The sequence below is a fragment of the Sturnus vulgaris genome, chromosome 5, assembly GCF_052056855.1.
Source record: "Sturnus vulgaris isolate bStuVul1 chromosome 5, bStuVul1.hap1, whole genome shotgun sequence".
Taxonomy (NCBI): Eukaryota; Metazoa; Chordata; class Aves; order Passeriformes; family Sturnidae; genus Sturnus; species Sturnus vulgaris.
Genome location: NC_142247.1, coordinates 33,358,557 through 33,374,519, shown reverse-complemented (window position 1 = coordinate 33,374,519; position 15,963 = coordinate 33,358,557). Strand labels below are relative to the sequence as shown.

At 43.6% G+C, this 15,963-nt stretch overlaps 1 protein-coding gene across 1 annotated transcript in view; it reads right to left on the bottom strand.

The window, feature by feature from the left end:
- Nucleotides 1–15,683, bottom strand: part of NUAK1 (NUAK family kinase 1) — a 46,915-nt gene extending 31,232 nt beyond the window's left edge. The window contains exon 1 of the mRNA XM_014877013.2: nucleotides 15,356–15,683. Within this exon, the coding sequence (XP_014732499.1) occupies nucleotides 15,356–15,652 (297 nt within the window). The 5' untranslated portion in view covers nucleotides 15,653–15,683. The remainder of the gene's footprint in view (nucleotides 1–15,355) is intronic.
- Nucleotides 15,684–15,963: the final 280 nt, after the last annotated feature.

The window sequence follows — 15,963 nt, the reverse complement described above, 5'->3', positions numbered from 1 at the left end:
ATTTACACCATGCATTCTCTGATAAATTTCCCTGGCAGACCTTTCTTCATTTAATGCTGAGAATCTTGCCTCAAGTCACCTATATCAGAAATATACTAAAAAACTTCTCCCTTCCCAAAATATTTTTACATCACATTACTGAAGTCCTAAGTCATAGCACTGTTCAGGTCTAGGAGAAAGATCCTACAAATAACCACCACCCCTACCAATAATGATGCATTTCCCACAGTGACGCCTCCCCACTCTCACCCATCCCCACTCTCCCAAGAGCATGCTGTCACAAATCTGCATCCAATTCAATCCTCCCTGATCCATAGAAAAACAAATTTGCTGTGGTAGAAGCAGAGGTTGCAGAAGATTTGTTGAAAAGCAAAGATCTGACATGACCAGGTTATTAAAGATGTTTGTAGCTGTGTCCTGTCAGGACTGGAGCCCAAGGATGGTCTGGCATCCTGGGAGAGTCCCTATTGCACAGACTTCACCTTCTTGGAGAAAAGAGTGAGACTGCTTACATTTTCTCTAATACACTTCTAAAAGTAACTCCATATCCTCCATATCATGCACAGATCCATGAAGATCATCTCCTTTCCGAAGTCTAATAAATAGACTTTGGAAACTCCCACCCAATTACCTTCAAATTTTCAAGAAAAGATCATGCTTTGGCACATAAGAAATTAGATCTGGAATGAAAATGAGGCAGGGGATTCCCCCAAGGCAATGGATGTTCATAACTGTAATTTAAAAAGAAAAAAATGCTTTACAGCCTCAACTGTGGATCATTCTACTTAATAGATGTTAACCAGCACTGAATGCCACATTCACTCAAAAGATGAAAACTGCATTTACAGTTAACTTCTAGTGAAGTTGCCAAGCAGATGTTTATTTTTGGCTTCCACATTTACCAAAGCCAAATGCTACACTGAGTTGGGATTTTACAAAGTCTAATTGCTTTTCTTCCAGGTTACAATTTTGTTGGAACCAAAAAGGGGGGGGAAAAAAGGGGGGGAAAAAAAGCAGCTGACTTCACTTTTAAGTAGGAAAAAAACTGGTAGCATCCGTTTCTATCATGTCTGTTTATATCATAGTTTAAATGAGGTTAGAATTGTGCAATCATTATTGATCAACTTCCAAACACAGCATAGCCCCATCCAGCATATGTGCAAAAGAAGAAAAGTCACTGCAAGTGAATCCTGTGTCAGTCAGTCTTTTAACTTCTGCAAGTCTGTGTGCAGACTGCTTAGCACTAATTAAATTACTGGCAAGTCAGGATAAAGAGGAGTGAAAGAATTCACAAGCCCCAAGTTTACTGTTCTCAATGTTACATGGCTATTACAGATCGACTCCCAAAAACTGGAAGATAGATTTCACAGTAATTTTGGGGCTTGATCTCACAGCTACCACAGCTGCTGATGTAATGCAAAATGCTAACCTGAGGCAGCAGAGAGGGACTTTAATTCAATGTTGTTTTTTCATTGTGAATAAGCAGTGAACCACATTGAAGTAATCCTCCAAAGTAGGAGTGCACACTGTTCAAGGCATCAATTTGGGGATGAAACACAAAACCAAGATCTTGGCTATGTCGTTACAAGAAACCCTTTATGACTTTCTTAAGAAGACAGGTATAAAGTCCTGGTGCCTGGATCCAGTTCCAGTTTGAAAATTACACAGTCTCCTGTAATTCCTCCAATAACTTAAATTGGAAATGGGGTTATTCACACCCTCTACGCAACTGCTGCAAACTGTTACAATGTGCTGCTAAATAATGGTAACCTCAGCAGTTACCAGAGTCTCTAAAGTGATTTTACAGGTTTAAGTGAAAGGTACTACATCACTGCAAGGCTGTAATTCACATTAAACAAGGAAGAGGGTTAGACATTGTTTGAACTCTTAGAACCAGTTTTTTCCCAAGAAGCAACCTCGCAGCAGATTTTCATTCATTGGTGCGCTCTGCTTGAGAAAGTTGTGGATAAATAAATGTAACTTGGCTTATTCTCTCTTTTTCACTGAAGTTTCTCGGAGTTCAGAGAAATCTCAGAACCACTGAGAACTTTGCACATCTTTACAATGCCTCTTCCACCACAAATGTGAAGTCAGCTGGTATTGTGTGGATCTTTTGATTTTACTCTCTGGTTCTGCAGTCCTTCAGAGAAAAAAAGGAAGTGCTGTTTCACCATGAGAATTACAGTAGTACAAGGAAAAAGCTTGGGAAGAATCTTTGTTAAAAGAAATGTCTGTGCTTTCATGCACCACAACACTCATTAAAACTCAACACCATACTGTTCAACCACCTCAAATTCCTAATTAACATAACAGAATTTCGAAGGGTGGAAAGACTTTTAAAGCTGAATTTATAGACCTTAGTCTTTTTGATTAACATTGATGAGCAAAGATTCATTGTACAAAGATGGTGGGCCACAAAAATTATATGATGGAGAGTCATAGTTTATGTTTAAACAGCAAAGTAGGAAGGGTTCATGACGCAGAACTATCAGAAGCACCTGTATCTAGTATATTTTCCTAAACTGATCTAAGGTGGATCAAAATATGAACACCACTTCCTAGTGGGAATCTAGCAGATCATAAACCCACATCCTATCTGGAAAAATACTCTTGGAAAAAAAAAGATTGGCAATCATGTATCAAAGCCTCACCCAGACTATTTTGCTCCAGGGCTTACAGATCACTTTTCAATATTAAACTGTTTTTGTTAACACACTGCTTCAGTATTACATTGTTCTGCCTGGACATTACCTATTTAATGGTCCCTCCTGGGAAAGGACCATCTTAGAATTTATGATGGAATGTGACGGAATTACTACAGCAGGAGGAAAAGAGTTTGCTAAGATTTCTTCCCCATCCATCTCTGATTTCTGAGAAATATTTATACTCCTGAAGGTAGAGGAACCTCCTGTTGCTCCCCTCTGTATATTGAAAGTAAATTACCAGGGCCACCCTAATGGCTCAGTGGAGAGAGTAACACATGAACAGCAACACTCTCGCTCCCTCCCTGCAGCCAGTTGGGCTTGGAATGGATGTGAGAGGGTGAAGAATGAATTACACTTTCCTACAACTAAGTGGCTGGTGATCCAGCAATTCTGCAGCCTTAAATGCATAATTCCAGCTTTCCCTGCTAGAAGAGGAGTTCACAACTGCAGGCAGTTGTTCTAAGTAGTTAGGAGAAGACTTAAATTTGGAGGGGAAAAAGCACAAAGCAGTTATTTTTCAGGATGGAAAGCTTTTGCCTAAGAACTCCCGCAGACCCTTCGAGCTCCAGGACTGTTGCCCCTTTTTCAACATCCACAAACACCTTTTTTGGCACGTGTTTTGGCTGGAGTCAGTTGAACAAGCGAGAGTTAGAACTCACATTTCTGGGATCCCGTTGCCAGAAGCTAAGCTGTTAGGCAGTGTAACAACAGCAGCCCAGGCTTCCCACTTCACCCTGCCAGTGACCTTCACACAGACTTGGACATACCCCCTTCCTCAGAGTGAGGAGCAATTCCCTTTCATGCTGCTCGGTCCAGAAACTCATCTCAGCAAGTACCACAAATCATGTCAGACCGAGCAGGACTATTAAAGTACTGCTGCATAATGTGAATTGCTGTCCACAAGGGACTGGACCAAGAGACTGCCTAACCCACTTTGTTTAACTTTTTAGTTAAACAATCCTGAAAGGGGAAGCTGCACTGCTACTCTGGAAATCACAACTTTAATCTCATTTGAACACACATTCCTCGGTTAAACTGCAGAAATAATTTAAGAACCAACTCCCAAATAAGACATTTTTCTACATTTCCTACACTTCCTGGAAAATATATTATTTCCAATGCTGTGAAGTCAAAGCAGATATTAATTTACCCAGGTTAAAGTTCTTCCAGTAGGCACCAATAAACTCTAATGTCAACCTAATTATAGGCATTTCACCAGTTTTACATATTCACATTGCTCAAAGCAACACCACACAACACCAGTGGAACATCGATTGCTTCTGACTCAACCCCACAAACCATTTGTGCATATTGCATTCATCACTCACACTGCACTGCCCGTGGCAGGAATCCATAGTGCTTCCCTGAAAACAGAGCAAGCTTCATTTCCCTTCCTCAGGCATGCTTTAATACAGCTCTGAGGTGCCAGCTTTTACTGGGTTATTTAAACAGCGTCTAGAGTTTTGCTGGGCAGATAAGAAGAATAACTTGGGTGTGCAGTAAAACAAAGATATAGCTGTTTGTGCCAAACATTCAGTTTATGGCAATACTTCATAGGAATTATTCCCCATAACAACTGAACTGTCATATCCTACAACTACATCCCAGGCAACCTCCCAGCTGAACTCACTACGGCTGCTGTCTGATGTGCTCTACATACAAACACCCAGAACTAACCAGATGTTCTCTATGTAAAACATTTGGTTTGAAACACGCAGTGCTTCTTTCCAAAAATCCATTACATTTGTTTAATGGACTCACACAGTTCAACTAAAATATCCTGGAGCAGACATTTGACTGCAACTCTACTCTACAAGCCCCATCTGCAAAAAGAAAAAAAGAGAAAGAAAGAAAGAAAGAAAAAGCAAATGAGAATCCTTTACATGATTTATGCTGTCTTTATGATCAGCCAGTTCATAAAATACAAGCTCCGCTCTACAGACAATAACACGAATTGCTTTCAAGCGTATTGTTTAGTCCTTGCCTGTGTAAAACAAATATTTCAATTGAAACAAAGGGCCGAACTCTACCCTTCAGCTTATGAGTACTAAACGCAACCGAGAGCAGCATTTTACCCACGTACATCACAGGGGATGAGATTTTTTTGTTTTATGCTCAGAGTGAGTGAGTAATGACATCCAATAATGATAACCAGTTACGTTCACAGTGTTACGTTCACAGTTGCAGAGTTTTCCTCTGATCCGAGAAAGGCCCGAAGGAGGTTGAAGCACGGCATGAAATCCTTCTCCCTGATGAATTCTTTGTGAGCAACGCATAACCCACAACAAGGCCTATCACAGGTTCCCTTAACCACATTTGCATAATAAAATGCCAGACAGAATGGGAGAATGCTTTGTTTTACTGAAACACTGGTAGAAAACTCTCAAACTGTACACAGAAAAAAACCCTGTACTTGAAAAAGACAGCTAGTCTCTGGCCTGGATGCAAATGCACTGCACAGTCCAGCTAAAGGCCTTCATTCCTGCCAGGTCGTGCTGACACAATGGCAACCGAGTTGTATCAGGTGGTGCTCAACAGTGATAAGCTGTCTCCAAGGCACAAGAGATGGTGGGCTTTTGAAAAACTGGCAGCATCCCTACAAAGTGTGATTAAAGCCATGGAAGAGGACATTCCTTTTAAGAGCAATTTTCCTGAGATGGTTATACCCACCACACAAGGAATGGCTCAGCACAGTGATGGAGCTGTGGTCAACCCTAGCTCCACCACAGACTTTCTAGATGAACCTCAGGGAAACCACTCACCTCCTGAATGCCCAAAGCATGGCTGTAACAAATGGATCCTACAGGAGTTGAAGCTTCAACCTACAGATCACCATTTAATTATTTTACCTCATTTTGGTACTCTGAAGAGAATAAAAAACACTACAAAGGAAGTAGCATGAAGGATGTTGTTCCTCATGTATAGTCTTGATTAAAACAGTATCTTCCCAAGAGGAGAGTCTGAGCATCTCTCAATTACATCCCTACACAAGTCAGCCAAGCCCACATTGCCTCCAGCAGGTTATTTACAGGAATTTTCCAGGTTCCAGGCCACATGGCATTAGAGCACACACCAGATGGGAAGGTTGTGCTCTCCCCTCTTCTCCTTCCAAAGGCTATTTTATTTCCTCACACCTAAACAACAGCCTGCAGCTCTGCCCTGCTGGATCCACCGTACCAGGGGTCCCCAGGCATCTCCAGGCACCTTCACTCCTCCCTTCTAGCGAAGCCATAAAGTTTGATTTGTGCAGAGTGGCAAAAATATGCAAATAAGTGACAGCTCTGAACGCGTGCCTTGGAAGCTGTTTCTTTAACAAATGCTTTGCTGTCTTCCCCTGTCAGACTTGTGTGCAAAGGACTTAACCTTTTTGTGTCAACAACAAAGCACCATTTAACAAAAAGGAGCAATTGTTTAGTTACCACACAGCTCAAAATGGTATTTCTATTCAACCTTCATTGCTATCTTCGGTGATTAAAAAAATATTCACACTCATTTTTAAAGTAACACTTGTACCTCAAATAAAGGGAGATATCTTTCATCATCAGGCATTTAATAGAGATTAGAAACATCAGCAGAGATCAAATGCCTTATTGTGTACAGGAAATATGACATGAAGGCTTTGAGATCTCCATCAACAGCAGGACCCCAATTTTTCTGATCTACCAAGGAATAGCTAAATTTAGTCTCTGAACTTGGTATCTTTCTGCAGGAACAAAACATTGCTATTTTTTCAAGCCTAATGTCCCTTAACTAGTGTCTTTATTCTAAGGCAGTGCTGCTCAAGGCCAAACACGCTGACTCAGCTCCACGGCCCAGCCAGACATTAGGATAATTGCACGTCCCTCAAGCCGCCAGACCTCAGAACAAAGACACTGCTCCAGCCTTAAGTCGTCCCACATGCGGCTGCTGCGCCAGAGTAGCCGAGGGGCTCTGGGATCACCACAGGCCAAGGTTCCCCAGGAAGGCGAGGCAACAGGGGAAGCACAGCCTGCCAAGCACCGATGCTTCGTCACAGAGGCTGCCAGCCCCACACAAGGTGCAGCACACTCTCCCATGCACCTGGCTGCCATCCCAGGGACCCAGCAGCAAGGGCTCCCAGGCACCACGCTGAGGTGAACTGGGAAATGCTGACAGTGAGAAGGGAAGGCTGAGGAGGAATCCAGAAATTAACAGTTACATTAGGAGCACGTTAAACTCAGCAACCTCAGGTGTTCATTTCTTAATACTTAAAAAAACAAGACCAGCATTTATTTTGTGATTTTTGCATTCACCTACAAGTGGCCGGGATGGTGTCACACATGCTAGCCATGCCAACCTCTTGTCCCACAGCTGCTTTGTGACTTGTTTTTTTTTCAAGTGAAAGGAACCACCCATGAAAGTATTTTATTATCGCCTAAGGTAGGATAAGGATACAGCCTGGAAAAGTCCATATTTGAGCAAGACCCATAACTTCCATCCATCACATCATGGACCAGTGGCAGCTTTAAGGACTGATGGCTCATAATCCACCAGAGCTAAGCAAGTCCCATCTGTCTTTGGAGAGCTGAGGGACACAATGAGCTTATAACATGCAATAGTTTAACAGACTGAATTGAGGATTGCCCCATGGTCTGTAGTTCAAAATATAGAAATTATGAAGCTCAAATAAGAGTACAAGAACCATGGAAGATCAAGGGATGGCTACAACCTTGCCCCCTCCACACTTTTCAACACGCAGCAAAGGTTACAGGAGGGCCTCCATGTCTACTGAACATCTGGCATTTTTTGGTGTGGGTCCAGGATGTTTGATGGGTGTGGCCAGACAGAGTACACACACGGAGTACCTCACCCAGTCTCCAAGTGTTCAAAGGTCTAGGATCCCCTAATTTATACAACATACCATGCTGCCTGTGAAGACACGGTGATAAATATATTCTGTTTAAAAGCAGATACTTCTCAAATCATAACTTGCAGATGCTCGAAGTCTTTCATGTGGGTAAGACAAATGAGAGCCATAGAGACTGATTTTGTAGCCAGGGAGTACAGGAAGCAACAGCAGGAGAACACTATTGAAAGCCTGGATACACTTATGGCTTTAATGAATTGGTCATCAAATATAACAACACACATATGCAGTTTTTACCTTGCTTTGTAGTTCGCTCCCTGCCCTCCCCAGCTATTCCCCATATATCTAGCAAAGTGGAAATTATTTTGAGTTTAGTTTATTAAATGGACACATATGGTACTCACATCTGCTGGAAGATATTTGAGGGAAACGCTGACAAATATCATTTACATATTTAGTTGGAGACCTTTTCATCTGAGACATTTCCTCTGACACATCAACTATCCTAACTACATCGACCCATCAGTGCTAATGACAAGAGGTTTTTCTATGAAGTGTCTGGTGCACACCTGGGCAATTTAGGGACAAATGGACGAATCCTGACTTGTGGAAGAGGCAAGAAGGAGATTCTCTTGCAGGTCAGATTCCCATGCCAGCGTGCCCATCACTGGTGGTGTGCAAACTATCAACACAGAACACCCGAGCTGGGCACTGGCTTACCCAGGTCAGGAGCTGCAGAGGCTCTGGCCAGCACACAGAGGAGCCACCACTGGCTTTTGCTATCCATGCTGTGAGCTCCTATCCCACCCCAAGCCTGGAAGCAAACCTGCACCTCTGGCTTCAGAGAATCATTCAGAGCTGTGGCAGAAAACGTTGTTTGGTCCCACTTTTTACAGGAAAATATGCATGGTTGCACAGCAAGAGGAGGTGCTCTGACATCAGCATCCCAATTTATGTAGATACAGGGTACATTAGCTTGATACAAGAGGGAGAGACTAGAACCAGGCAGATGCCCATGTCAAACCAAAGGTCATCAATCAGTTTCCAAATGCCTGGTATGCAGGTTTTGGAAACGTGTGGATACACACATTTAGAGAGCTAGGGAATTACAGCTTGGAAATCCTTTTCAGGCCTGGATATCTCCTGACTTTCAGGTCCATTCCCAGGCTGACAAGCTGACTACAGCTTCAGTTAGGGAGGAAATCTCCCAGGGTGATAATATGGTGAAAAACAGAGTGGAATTCATAATAAAGATTAACACCTGGTGTCTTTCCCGTGGGATACACCCTGAGGTACAGTCCCATGGATGTTTTTCCCAATTGTCCAATGAACTACTGTCCTGTCCTAGCTGCATGTAGCACACTTTAAATACGGGTTGTCCATACAATAAAATTGGCCTTTTTTCCCCAAAGAGGTCCATGTGTGTTGCTGTCCTTTCTCTCTCTTTGCAGTGCAATAACCACAGAAACGTGCTCCCATATGCTCTACATTTGGATAACCATGGCTGCACACACATTCACCTGCTGGTGTTCAAGGCCGATATACCCAGAGCTGGTTTTCAACCCACACATTTGTCATTCTTCCTTGGCACTGCTGTGGCCACCGCGTGCCTCCTCCCAGAGACTCTCCAGTTACTTATTTACCAGACAAAACACAGACTAACTACAATTAGAGTTCTGTAAAGAATAAACAATTGTTCACAAGAACTGCACATTCCACACGGTTTTATTCAACATGTATGACCCCGAACTACAATATATACAATAACTGTCTCCACATGGTAAATCCACACTGTGGTTCCTAAAAAAATAATAATTTTTAGTACACATGCCACTAAAAAATGCAGTACATTCTAGCAATATCGAATGAAAGACTTTGTACCAGCAATTTCCATTCTCTTGTGTTCTCCAGCACATGGTGCTGTGAAACCATTTGTAAAAACACTTAGGCATTTTACAGTGTTTTAGCTGAAAGCTGCATTAAAAACATTGGCTCAAATTCTGTTGTGAAATTTCACATGTAGAGGGAATCACATTAGGTGTGCACCAAGCCAAAATGTGCCCTGTTCATTAGTCTAACTTTCCCATATTAACCATCTCAGAAAGGAATAGACTGAGACACAGGGAAGTTAATTATTTGCCCAAAATTGTTCAATCTAATGCAGGAGAAAAAAATTAAGGCAATGGTCTCTTGGAAACTTTTAATTTCTTCACCTGTAAGGAAGTGCAACATCATTGAAAGAATATCACTTGATCTTCACTCAAAGCTCAAAGAACGTGCTGTTCTTTAATTTGGTAAAAGATTTGACAGACTAACATATTCAGATGACCCCTTACTGGCTAGTCATTAATCCAAACTTTCATTCCACTGACCCACACTCCCCTGAACAAATCTGCTTCTCCAACAGAAATTTTCAGTGTAGAAAACTAGTATTTTGTTCTAGTGCCTTTCTCCTGATGATCTTCATGCTGTAATCAGTTATTTCTGTCTGCACCCCTCAATGCTAAGGTCTTCTTTGGCATTTCAGTTATCCAAGTGTTTATATGAAAACTGCAGCAATTTGATACAACCAGGTAGTAACTCTTATGGTAATAAGCCCACAATATTCACTGTGAATTATATTAGAATAATTCCAGTGGTTTTTTTTCCATTTGCTGCTTTTTTTTCCTCTTTTTTTTAAACCACAATCTCGGAACACATCTAATCGTTAAGGGTGGAACAAATAATAAATTAACAGCAAAACTATTTTCAAGCCCATATACTCTTTCCAACTTCTATTCATTCCAGATCTAGAATTTCCATGCATGCAGAAGATGACCCGAGCTTCACTAACATGCCTTCAGCACCACGAAAACACTGTCCAGATTTAGTCACATTACGACTCCCTGAAGGAACTCAGTTTGAACATCTTAAATAAATAAATAAATACATACATCCATACATGAATAAGATCTAGGTGGTATGCTTTGCAAGACTCCCTTTTGCCTTGAGGAGCCTCTGGCCCCCATGTGGGTGCAGTGTGGCAGGAGAGGTGCCCACAGCAGCCAGCACAGGCTGTGCAGATCTTGCTGGCAGCTGCCAGCTTGGAAGCAGGGAGCAAAGCCGCACGCCCTGCGCGGGTCACCGCGCTGGCAAGCACAACAAAGCAGGGGCAGCGCAGTACAAAAGGGCCAGCAATGGAGACCGAAGCTGGATGTCACACAGGGACAAAAGCCGCGGGTAAAGAGAGAGGCCAGGACAGGCTGAGCTCTGTAGGAGGAGGGTGTCATCCACAGGACCCTGATGTTACATTTCTGCGCGTCTGGACGAATCATGTATTCATTAGGTTGTGCATTCAAAGCTAGCTGAAACTTCTGCTGATTTTGGCTTTAATTGGCAAGTTTTTAATTTCTCCTATATAAAATGGGGTAGCAATGCCAGATATTGTTACTATAATTGAAGTGTATTATCAGAGCTGTGGAAGCCACATTCATGAATCAGGAATCTGCTGAGCAAAGTACTGTACAGACACTTCATATCACAGCAGCTTGATGCAGATATTTATACCTGTGTCTGTCACAAAGGAAGATGTCTTAGCAAGAGCAGCAAAGAACCTCAAAAGAAATAAACAGATTCTGTGTCAGATTTGGACATCATCCTGCAGAAGATCCACACCGAGCAATCAAGATAAATATCAATATGAAGCAGTGACCCAAGTGCAAACTGAAGAAATTCTCGGGAAAAAATGGAAAAATATAATTAAAGATAAAAAAAATTACCACGCATCAGACGGATACTGACATTTTCTGTGATATCAGCAGCACAGGTGAGAGAACTGGGACAAACATTCCACCTGGCTTTCACTGCCCTCAGTGACCCACGAGCACACACTTTTATCCTGTTACAAGGAACCTTTAAAAACCACACTCCAAACAGACAAATGGTTGCGTGGCCAACAAGGCCTTAATTACTGATGTGACAGAGCTGTCATTGTTGGCATTCATGTTTTGGTTTTGTCATGATATGGAGAAGTACAATCAGCAAAGCAAAAGTCCTCCTTTCATGTAATCTGTTGCTGTTCCAGGTTTCAAAGACCCTGTGCAACCCTTCAAACTCATCAAGAAGCAGACCGGTTTCAAAGCAAAGATTTGCACTGCAATTGCAAATAAAAAGATTGGTTGCTTTAAAATTTGAGGATTTTTTACAAGATTTTGATCCAGAAACCAATTTAATTTGGCAACATCCTTCTACCTGCACTTATTATGCTTAGGAGATAACACACGGCAGCCACCACACACAACGTGCCGGTCCAAATATGCACCACGTGCCTGTTCTTCATGTTGGGCTGCTGCCTGTCATCAATTCCCAAAATAATTAACTTTCTGGAGGAACGGCTGGAGGAGAATAGTGCTTCCTCCACCTGCTGGTGAGGAGGAAGAAAAGATGTCGTGGCTCAGGCAGAAAGAGGAGGACGAAGGTGGCGGGGAGGCAGGCTCCTGCAGCTACTCCCCATCGCCTCCCAAGGGAGAGAAAGGGAGACAAACTTCCTGGCTTTTGCAAACGGCAAACAGAAGACGCCTATCTGCAATCTAAATTTGCATTCTAATGAGTATTTACTCCAGTGGAATCAAAGAAGAATCCAGCAGCATTTACCATCTTCATGCACCATGCACAGAATCAACCAGAGGTGGTCAATGCACACCTTAAGTGAGGCTGAACTAAGTGTAACTGTGGATTTCTTGGCTAACAAACATTGAATACATAACACGAACAAAAGTTCCGTTCTTTGGTTTAACATGTGCGAGATGACAAGTGGAAAAAACACCCACAGAAACATCAGCATGAGTGTTACTTCATAGGCTTGAGATATCATCTCTTCATTCTTACACTTGCTAACAGGTGCCTTAATTTAAAATGTCATAAGTTACAACTGTGTATACTGAGACAGTACTAATGAAGAAACCTTGCTGGCAAAATTAGGCACCTCATACATCATATAGTGGGCAATATTTTAGCTGCTCCATGCAGCATGCAATACTGTCTGTAGTCACTGTGGTAACTAACGCACAAATTCACCTAAGTTGCTTCCAATAACAAACCAGATGTATCATACAATCTACCCCGGAGCTTTATGGCAGGAAACTTTATGATCACGTTCCACTGTGTTATAAGGAAAGACAATAAAGTTAAAGTTAAGAGGAATAACAATTTGAATAAACCTGTAACCTACTAACATGTGCCAAATACTACTTTCATTCAAGGGAACAGAAATCCTGCCATTGATTTTCAATGGCACAGGATTAAAGCACATCTATACTTTGCATTGAACTGTCTTCTCACCTTGGTTTTACTTTATTTACCCAGACTTGCCAGTTTATTTCATTTCTGAGCTCTGCTTATACAGATGACGACAAATCCAAAGTTTGTGCTTCACATTAAAAGCCTGGCTAATCATGCAAACCTCTTTATTAAATGCCACACAGCTAAAGAAATTCTTGACAGACAAGAGAAGTGGAAAGGCCAAACAGGAGAATTTCTTGAACAAGACTGATGAATGGGAACACAAGATCCAACTTTGCAATCTGTTACCATACAGATTCAAATACCTGCTTACCACTGAGTAAAGAAAGAGAAAATCAGCTAAACCAGCAGCGGAATAGGAAGCAACCAGCCTGGACAAGAGCACCCTTAGGACTCTCGCTGCTGTCTGCAACACGATTGGCATTGGACGTGATGCAACAGACAGTGCCGGCCACATTCCCTGCTCTGTGCATCCCCTGCTGGACACAGCAGCATCTGGTCCAATCTGCTCATGGATGATGCAAACACTGCCCATTAATAAGAACTAAGAAGAGGAAAGAGAAGAGAAAGAGAGGTGGAAAAAACAAAGAAAAACGGCCCCTCTGATCAGTCATCCCATCGGTTCTCTTATCTCACTCACGGGAAGGAATCAGTTCACTGTAACAGCCAGACAAGGGAACTGTCAGAAAATAAGAAGCGTTTTCCATTGACTGAGAGCTGGCTGGATTCCTGACAACTAGCTTTTATTCTGCAAGCGGACAAACTGTGGATATTTTACATACACTCACAGATGTTACAGTTCAAATAGACACGTTACACCAGAACTCGCCTGCAGACTAGTTAATAATTACAAAGTGCCACACGCCAAGGCTTGCATTACTCCAGTAAAAAACTCACACCCTGGTAAAGACTTGTTCAGCTTCTACATACTAGCTGATACAGCGAATGTTACATTTTTATTGCATTTAAGATTGCGTAGGTATTCTGATTTTCACTCTCCCCATTTCAAGATGACATTAACCATACAAATTCAGTTCAGACCGCAACGCTGAAGTATCCTTTAGCTCTGCAGCTGAAGAGCTTGAGTTAGCAAAATATGTAAAGACTTAGTGTGTTAAGTTAGATGAGACACACATCTACTCTACATCCTTTCCTCTGTGAGGGCTCTTTCCAAAGCCAAATCTCATGGTACATTACTGCCACCTTTTTTTTGTTAATTTCTCAGCTCCTTGAAAAGAGATGTTTTCAACTTATTTGCTTATTCACTACATTTTATAATGCAACTCAAAACTAATCTACTTTTAAAATAATAGTTAACATATAATATAACCCTGAAGCTTTTGTTAGCCTGAAGTTGTAAAACAGCCAAGACAGCAAACTTTAAAAATCATGGACTTAGAGTGAGCATGTGCAGAGATGTCCATCTCTGGTTTCTCTTTAGCCAGCCCCCAAATGAGCTAATAAACTGAATGCATATATGATATGACTCTACAACTTGGCTGAAACTCTCATTTTCACTGTCGACACAAAGATATTCAGTTGCAAAGTACGTGTTCCTTATTAAAGTCATAGCATGTGAAATTTCATTTTCTGTTTTACAGATCCTTCTGCCTCTGGGTGCGTGTTGAAATCCCCAGCAACCGAAAGGGAAAGATAAATGTAACGTCACCAGGGAAATGCCTTGCTTTTAGACGAAGTCTAGGGAAAACTCAATTAGTGTACTTCAGGACGAACACCTCTGTAGAAAACCACCTATTTCTTCAACACAACAATGCCTGCCCTCTGTGAATAGTTACGTATTTCTGGGAAGGAAAAATGACAATAATTCTGACTAACATGTACGTTGCTTGAATTGCATTTCTGCGCCTGGCTGGAGCGCTGCACCAGTGAGGAAATGCTGAAGCTGAGTTATTGCTGGACAACCCCCGGGCTGCTTCAAGTCTCGAGCCAGCCGGCACCGCTGAGCGGTGAAACGGATCGTAAAAACCAATGGGGTGGGTTGCAGTCTCTGCAATTTTTTTAGGTGTCAGCAAAGTTCAGGTCACAAAAGTATGACCGAATCATGGCATTTTTAACCACAGAAGCAAACATTTTCCCTTCTGACAGTACTTTGTTGTACTGTCAACAGCGGTGCTGGTTAGCCAGGGGATGTGACAGGTTTCTCCAAAACGTGAATTTCCACTGGGGAAAAAACTATTCACGGTGGACTCGCATGTAAAAAAAACATAACAAAAACAATAAGCCACCCTATTTTTCCAATAATATCACATGCCTTCAAAAGATACCAATGCGTTACTCCAGTACCTCCACCACTCCCCCCAGATGAAGGTCTCTCTGCAGGGCTGGCACTCTGAACAAAGCCCTGGACCGCAGGCACGGGTGGGATGCTGAGCGGGTCCCCGCCTCGCCAGCCCCGCACACAGGACGGGGCTCCTACGGGGATGCACCCGGCCGGCTCTATTCGAAAGCGGCGTTGGAATTTGGTCTTATATCTACCTGTATATATAAAATAAAGAGGCAGAGAGAAGCCGCTCTGTTGCCTTACCACTCTGCCAGAGAACCTCTCGATGGCCCGCTTGACTTTGCCATAGGTGCCTTTGCCCAAGGTCTCCTGCAGCTCATAGCGATGCTTCAGGTTGTGCTTGTGGTGATGCCGTTTCACCCCCTGCTGCTTCCTCGCCGTCGTTACCTCCGGGGACGGAGCCGCCCCGACTGGCTCCTCCATGGCCGCCGCTGCCGCCTCGCCGCCGCCGCCGGGCGGGCCGGGGCCGCAGGAGGAGCAGCGGGGCTGCGCGGGGCTGGGGCTGCTGCTGCCGCGGGCGGCCGCCTCGGCGCCCTCCATGCCCGGCGGCGGCGGCCACGGTGTGAGCGCCCCACCGGCCTCGCCGCCTCTGCCTCGGCCCCGCGCCCGCGCCGGCACCACGGGGCGCGGCGGGCGGGGCGGGCCGGGGGGCGGTGGCGGCGCCCCCGCTCTCCGCCCCTTCTCCGCCGCCCGCCCCGGCGGCGGCACCGGCGTGAGGCGGCCCCTCCTCCCGGCCCGCCCCGCTCCGAGAGCCGCGGGTCGGGCGGCGGCGGATGCGGGGGTCGCTACTGACGGGATTTCTTTGTGCGCCGGGGAGACGGGGGTTCCGCGGCGGCTCCCCTGGCCGGCTG